The following is an 8,192-nucleotide window of genomic DNA, read 5'->3' on the forward strand; positions in this document are numbered from 1 at the left end:
AGCGTTGCATATTTGTGTGGGTGGGTGCCTCTTTCCATAACCGAGGCGATGGCGACCCAAAACCCATTTGTATCAGTAGGTCGAGAATGATGAGCTTGCTATCCTCATCGCGCGTGTTGGAGCTGCTTCTGCTCAGAAAGAGGTTAAGAAACCTCCTTCCTCACAGCAAGGGTGGCAACAAGTTGCCGCCCTTGCCAGGCATCCCACCAAGCCGTCTCCTCCCGCTCAAACTCTGAGAAAGTCACGGGCTCATGGTGGTAGGGATCAAGGTTGTGATTGTAGAGGAGATGGGGGTAAGTTTGAGAACCGTGACAAGGGTTCAACAGATGTTACAACATGCCTAGATGGGAAAATGGGGTGATGGTAGTGACTATAATGACTGGAATCATCAAAATGGTGGTGAGTAGAGAGGTGAAAAAGGTGGCTATGCTGGTGGTAATGCGGTGCAAAATGGTGAATTCTCAATATCGTGAGATGATGGGGAAGGAAGAGTTTCACAAAAGTAGCGTGGTGGTGGTGGTCATGGAAGAGGAACAGAATGGAAGACATACTTAAAATTGGAGGAGTGGTGCAGGATACGGAAGTGAGGTCAAGCGAGATGGTCTTGGTCAATTGAGGTGTAGAGTTGGAGCAGAATGTAGTTGAAGAGGTTGAGGTATCTTGGTTTCATGAACACAGAGCATCACCAAGAAGGTATAAGCAATAATCACCACACAAGCAAATATGAAGGGGAAGAGAATAAGTCATCCTTTTATGAGAAAAAAATTTGCTATCTTTACATTACTTTCCTAAAAATCTAAGTGGGATTTTTTCTTTTCCTCTTCCTCTCAGAAAGTATTTTCAAATTTCAAAGCAACGCACTTGTAAGACACATTTTCCTCGAATACTGGTGAGCATCCTTTGGCAACCAAGCAAAGATGTAGGCTTTGTGCAATTGAGGGGTTGATTGAGGAACAATGCACACAAATATATATATATATATATATATATATATATATATATATATATATATATATATATATATATATATATATATATATATATATATATATATATATATATATATATATATATATATATATATATATATATATATATAGAGAGAGAGAGAGAGAGAGAGAGAGAGAGAGAGGGAGAGAGATGCTACGTAAGAGTAAGGGCTTTGAGGGTAAGAAGGGCCATGCCGTCGCCGAAGGCGGCGCCGTTGTACTAGTGTTGCCAAAGCCCAAAAATCTTGGATGATGATGTTGTTTGGATGGTACTGGTTTCTTTATCTTTAACCATTGAATAGAGATGTAGTTGGTTTAGGTGTGCACCCCATTACGTGACCACAAGGAGTGATAGTGAGTTCTTCTTTGGTCTTTTTTTGACTCTTACACGTAATATAAAATCCCCATCAAAAGTGGCACAAGTTCATTAGACTAGTGTGTGTGTGTGTGTGTGTGTGTGCGTGTGTTTTCTCTTTGGGGTGAAAGCATGTTAACCTGTCGCGCTTTTTGTGCTAGTTAGCAGTTTCAAGTTAGCACATCTTCAAAAAGTTGGGCGTCCGGTAAATTTTTTTACAAATAATATCAAAATTTGTCGGAGGTTGTACATTTGGATTCCTTGTTTCAAGTGCTTTCTATTGATATATCATATGTCATAGATCTTGGAGATGTAGCTCAAGTTATTGTACTAGTTAACATATGTCAAAATTGTGCTAGTTAGCAGTGTCCGGGACATGAAAAAGCATGACAGGTTAACATGCTTTCACCCTTTGGCAAAATCTTGTTCAACTCAAGATCTTGATCTATCCGACAAGGAGAGTTGAACTCAAGACCTAGAGAGAGAGAGAGAGAGAGAGAGAGAGAGAGAGAGGTGCATGAAAAATCTATCTTTTTAAGACCTTCATCATCTGCCTTCCTTTTAATTTGAAGATCTTAAAGAGTTCTATTAATTATTTGTTGTGACAGTATGTTGTGTTACATTGTCCTTGATGTAATTTGGCTCCATGGATTTTGTAGATTGTTAGATAAATCAACAATTCCTAAGAACACAGAGAAGGAAAAGGACAACCCTTGGAGACTATGCACAATGACACAAGTAGAAGAGTGTAAGCTCTTTCTTAAGATCTTACCCATCATGGCAACCACACTTTTCCTATGGACAGGCTACACCCAACTGGTCACTTTCATTGTGAAACAAGGCAGTACCCTCGATAGAAACGTGGGTAACCAACACTTTCAAATTCCTGCCGCGTCATTACCCGTATTTTCCGTCATCAATGCATTGTTAGTGCTTCCTTGTTATGACAAAGTGCTGGTGCCATTGTCACGTCGATTGATGGGGCACCTCTTTTCCCCACTTCAACGAATGGGTTTTGGCTTGTTCGTTTCCAATTTGTCCATGGTTGTCGCTGCTCTTGTTGAAAGATATCGACTATATCTGGTACACCAATTTGGTTCGCAAAATGAGCCTTTAGCCATAGTGCCCATGACTATTTTTTGGCTTGTGCCCCAATACTTTCTAGTTGGGGTAGCTGAAATTTTTACCCATGTGGGCCAACTAGAGTTCTTCTATGGGGAGGTGTCGGAGGGAATGCGAAGCCTTAGCACAAGTTTCTTTATTGCAGAGTTGGGGATTGGAAGTTGGATAAGTTCCTTTTGCTGGTCACAATTGTGCAACATGCTACAGGGTATAAGAGTAGTTGGATTACTGACAACATCAACAATAGAAAAATTGATCGCTTCTATTGGCTCTTAGCTGCTCTTAGCACCCTTAATTTCCTACTCTTCCTCATTTGTGCATCCTTGCATCGATATAAGGATTCAAATGCAACATGACCTTTTTGTAATTCTACCCAACGAGAAATTTCCAATGGGTTTATGGCATCAAGGGACTTAAAAAGTGCATCCAAATGTACTATAAGCTATGAAATATATAAACTCAGATTGATAGTACTTACAAAGGAACAAGGGTATTGTTGACTATCTTAACCAGCTTTGGGTCACATATCTCTTTGGTTTTTACAAATTTAAGATTAACTCAAATTAGGCCAATACTTCCACTTATGCTCAACTCCATTGTCACTAAAACGATCAAATTTAGAAAAACCAACTTGCAACCTTTACTCAATTGTAATGCAACCATTTGGTTGTCATCAATAACCAAAACAACTCTCAGTTTATCATCAATCAAATGACGAGAGCCGAGTCTCACAAGTGATAGCAAGGGCAAGAAAGCAATAGGAGAGGTGTAGTCACCTTGTAAGGACGAAGGACACACAAAGCAAGGATGAAGACTGCACAAAAATCACTGAAGCAAATATCCAAGAAAACCATCAAAGTTGATTTGAGTTGAAGAAGGAGAAATCGGTGTTGATGTGCTGTATTTCTAAAAAAATAGCTTACTCCCTTCGAAACATAAGGGTGGATGTTTCAATAAAATAAGGTACCCACCTACAATGGAGGATCTTGTTGCTAGTGTTGTGTGACTTGACCCTAAGCACATTAAGAAGAGATAAGTGCACTTCAAAACTATCACTAGTCTTTAATGAGACAAAGTTGCATTATTTAAAGGACATTTGTGGTGGTCAAAAGCTCCCAAGACCATGCATGCTCTTTGTTCCTCAAAGCCATGCATTCTAGACAAACTGGTCAAAAACTAATACTCAATTTATTGATGTTCCGTAGCATTTGTCTCAATGCTGAGAGTCTTTTTGAAATCTTGTAGTTGAGAAAGAGAACCTAAAGCCTTGTTGCACGTATCCTATTATAGTTGCAGTCAAAGACATTAGAGAAAAGCCCTCACTTTTCACTCATTGGAAACATCCAAGAGTTTCCTTGCCTTACTTCATTCAGTGTATCCTATAATCAATCATTCTAAACACCACAGACATGTCGTTCATAAAGAACCATAAAGCTATACATGTAGTTAAAGAGATTACATCTAGAGAAAGTTCCTTGCTTCACATTTGTTGAAAACATCAAAAACCTGGTGCACGATTTGTGGGAAATAGGGAGATGATCCTTTGTTTGGGTTCTAGGAAAAGAATAGCTTGTGGGAGAAACGTTTTAGTTAATTTGGTAGCAAGGTTGACAAAGAACTGACAAATTCATTTGGTGGAGCATGAATGTAATATAGTGTAGAGAGTATTAGGTACATGTGACCTTATAATTGTCTCCTTCAAAAAAAAGTTGAGCATTGTACCTGGCTAACCCGTTTTGATGAGATCTAAAAATTTGCAAAATTTCAAGTTTGATGTTCTTTGCATTTGTGGGTGGTCGTGTACCTATGAAAAAACTTGAAGGGCTTAACAAGTTTTATGCATAAGACATTGTGTCTTAGAAAGTCACAATTGTAATGTACACTCAATGAGATCAAATCTTTGGATTGATTTTAGAGATGCAACAGTGCGGCTTTTATGATGTTATTGTAGACATGCTTACCATCGTGGTTTATGTCAGAACATCAATAATTTGATCCTAATTTTTTGGCGTGTTCTCTATGCATTGATGTACTTGTGCATGCTTCCTTGGTTGATGCTAGCTTTGGGCATCAAAAGGCTATCATCGATATTGCTTATCCAACAGATCTTTACCTAGAATTTTTTGCTCTATGTATGTGATGTTAATCTTGTTCAAGTCGATTTGAGCCATTTCTAGGGTTGATTTACAACTTTATAAGAAGTTGACACCAATTTTGACATTTTATGTTGACTATGGGCATAATGTGTTTGATAGTGGCCTCTCTTGGCTATCTGCTTACTTTAAGGCAATGATATTTGATACTATTTTCAGTGTAGCATCTTGACATGATTATGCATCTACAACCATATCTTGTTGACATGTGCATTGATCTAAGATTTATTCATATTTTATGGTTTTTTTGTTGCTTATACCTCCTTCCTTGATTGAGGCCAAGTCTTGTTCAAGTGGGAGATTGTACAACTCATTTACTTTGATTCCTTGATATTGGAATCTACTATTTACAAGCTTTTTTTCCCCCCTCTCCCATATCTATACAATACTTGTGGATATGTCTTTGTACATTTGTGTGGTTGTCTTAAATTCGGGGTAGTTTTAGATACATTATGACTTTGGCATAGATATTTTGTAGCTTTTGTGAGGATTGTGGTGAGGAATTTTGAAGCCAAGGATTAAGGCCATGTCACACAATGTGATCTGGATTAGTTTTGTTAGAGATCCCCTTTTGCAACCTTGTTATACGTTATATATAGCTTGGGTATAAATGATTTGCTCGTTGGTTTTGTCCTTTGGACTATGTTTAGAGGCCAATCAAATTCAGTGTATGCCTAGTTCTATATATCTTGTCGTATTTTCATTTTTTATGCCTCTTACATGGAGTTATCTGTCAAAATATTGCCAAAGTTTTGTCATAGATTCAATTCTATCAAATTTTTATCATAGATTATCTATTTTTTGTTTGAATCTTTCTCTTGCTAATTGTAGATCCTAGATTCAGTGTGTAGGATTGAGAAGGCATGTTTGATAGATGCATTCTTCAAACAATTGGAGCACAATGGAATTGTATTGAGCACCACGGGGGCATTGATTGTGTGTGTGTGTGTGTGCACGTGCACACTAACAATGTTGCGAGCTCCAATGGCTGCAAGGAGAGAGACATGCTCGAGTTTAAACTTCGAAAAGGGATGTGAGAATTGGCAACCAAGATAGGACTAGTTGCAAAGGTGTTATCAGTATAATTGACCATGATATAGCAACTCCGTCTCCTTGTTTGAGAGGAAGCTATATAGCTCTCGGAGGCTACGTTAATGTCGAGGGTGGAAACTGACAGAGACAGCCACATAAATTAAATTTTCTGAATAATCATTTTGATGACCATCACCATCCTCGAAGTACGTAGAGGCCAAGCGAGAAACCGGCTTTAAATACTCTCTCTCTCTCTCTCTCTCTCTCATGTAGGAGCGCACGTTGACGTGTGCTCCTACATCACACACACACACACACACACACACACAGATTGTGTGTGTCATGTAGGAGTGCACATTGACGTGCGCTCCTACACGACACAACGAGAGAGAGAGAGAGAGAGAGAGAGAGAGAGAGAGAGAGAGAGAGAGAGAGAGAGAGAGAGAGAGAGAGAGAGAGAGAGAGAGAGAGAGAGAGAGAGAGCCGATGGAAGTAGCAAGTAGTCCCAATCAGAAAAAGCGTACACAGCCCTGATGTGGGCGATGGCCACCCGTTTTAATGCTTGTGTTGTGGACACACACTAGCTGCGCCGTGGGCAGTCGGTTTCTCATTGCACCGTCTTCTGGGGTTTCTCATTGCGTGTGTCCACAGCTTTCTCTGGCAGCAGCGACGTTGTCATGTGTGGGCAGCAGCAAGTGCGATTTGCAGCAAAGGTGGCAGAGGGTGAGATGAACAGGCGGCAGAGGGTGAGATGAAGGAGCGCATGTTGACGTGCACTCCTACATGAGAGAGAGAGAGAGAGAGAGAGAGAGAGAGAGAGAGAGAGAGAGAGAGAGAGAGAGAGAGAGAGAGAGAGAGAGAGAGAGAGAGAGACTTTGTGTGTCATGTAGGATTGCACGTTGACGTGCGCTCCTACATGACACAACGAGAGAGAAAGAGAGGGATCTGATGGAAGTAGCAAGTAGTCCAAATATTCGGAGAAAGCGTACGCAGCCCTGATGTGGGTGATGGCCACCCGTTTTTATGCTTGTGTTGTGGACGCACACCAACTGCGCCGTGGGCTATCGATTTCTTGTTGCGCCGTCTCTTGAGGTTTCTCGTTTCGTGCGTCCATAGTTTTCTTGGGCAGCAGCGATGTTGTCATGTGTGGGCAGTAGCAAGTGCCACTTGCAGCAGAGGCGGTGGATGAAGAGGCGGCAGAGTCTCTCTCTCTCTCTCTCTCTCTCTCTCTCTCATGTAGGAGCGCACGTCAAAGTGCGCTCCTACATGAGAGAAAGAGAGAGAGAGAGAGAGAGAGAGAGAGAGAGAGAGAGAGAGAGAGAGAGAGAGAGAGAGAGAGAGAGAGAGAGAGAGAGAGAGAGAGAGAGAGAGATAGATTGAATTATCATCCATGGAGGTCATATATGACCTATGGGACCAGAAACAAAACAGTACAAAGGATCTGTCTGATACATATCAGTTAAGGACTGAGGGTCCATCGAGTGGTGTGAAAAAAAGATAAGGTGGGATGGGGGATGGACAAAAACTTAAGATGAGATAGGTGAGGAGGGGGGAGCTGGTTTGGGAGTTCGAAACTCTTGGATGATGGCTTTACCTCCTCGGTACACTGCCCATTTCCCTGCTGTGCGTGCTTCGCGCATCTTTTGGAGTTCGGCCTTCTTCTGTTTGAGTTGGGTGGGTGTGAGATCTTCAGCAAACCAAATTTTTGTGTCCTTGAGAAGCTTCGATGTAGGAGTGCACATTGACGTGCGCTCATACATGACACAACGAGAGGGAGAGAGAGAGAAGGAAAAGAGGAATCACCTTGTGAGCTTCGCGGGGCAGCCGAGGCGTCAACAACGAGAAAGCATACAATCTCATTTGATTCAACAGTGCATGAGCAGTGTAGAAATGATTGGGTCAAGCTCGGATTCTGCTTGTCATTTCATGGACTACGGCCGGGATCGATGCTTGCACCCAAACACAACAATGAACCTATTCATACACTCAGAGTTCTGCATGCAACCTCCTGGGGATAGCCCAACAAGGCGTTCCATCTTCGACTCGCTCATTGGAGGATGCATCCGAGTGCTTTTTGATCCATACTCGACTTACTATCTATATCTTTGGCATCTCCCAAGTAAGCCAGAATCATATTCAGTCTATATACCAGCTGAAGGTGTGAGAAATGGAAAGGTGAATGTGATCGATGAGCTGAGGAAAATCCCTGTGAGCGTGCGGCGGAAGATGCGGCGCCGAATCATCTATGACATCATGCCAAGGCTAGTGTATGCGAGGCCGGAGGCCAGGCTCAAGAAAATAGATGATGCATTCTTAGTGTCTCTCAGAGGTCTTTTTGCAAGGGCATCAGAGAGGCTCATGAGGAAAGGTCAAATACTGAAGGCTTTACTCTGCGATAGCAGGCCAATGAAGACGGCTGCCGTGAAAATGGAATTGACGCTCACCACTTTGTCCAGGGCCTGCAAGGTGGATGCCCACCACCTCAGCGCCCATGTCCTCCTTGGACTCCTCTCTCTCTCTCTCTCTCTCTCTCTCTCTCTC

General features: G+C 41.7%; 1 protein-coding gene across 1 annotated transcript in view; it reads left to right on the plus strand.

The window, feature by feature from the left end:
* Nucleotides 1-7,409: 7,409 nt before the first annotated feature.
* The window catches only part of LOC147451035 (xyloglucan-specific galacturonosyltransferase 1-like), an 88,133-nt gene continuing 87,350 nt past the window's right edge, over nucleotides 7,410-8,192 (plus strand). The window contains exon 1 of the mRNA XM_086520567.1: nucleotides 7,410-8,117. Coding sequence (XP_086376693.1) covers nucleotides 7,410-8,117 — 708 coding nt within the window. The remainder of the gene's footprint in view (nucleotides 8,118-8,192) is intronic.

This window comes from Adiantum capillus-veneris, chromosome 9, assembly GCF_014529385.1.
Source record: "Adiantum capillus-veneris isolate H3 chromosome 9, ASM1452938v2, whole genome shotgun sequence".
NCBI lineage: Eukaryota > Viridiplantae > Streptophyta > Polypodiopsida > Polypodiales > Pteridaceae > Adiantum > Adiantum capillus-veneris.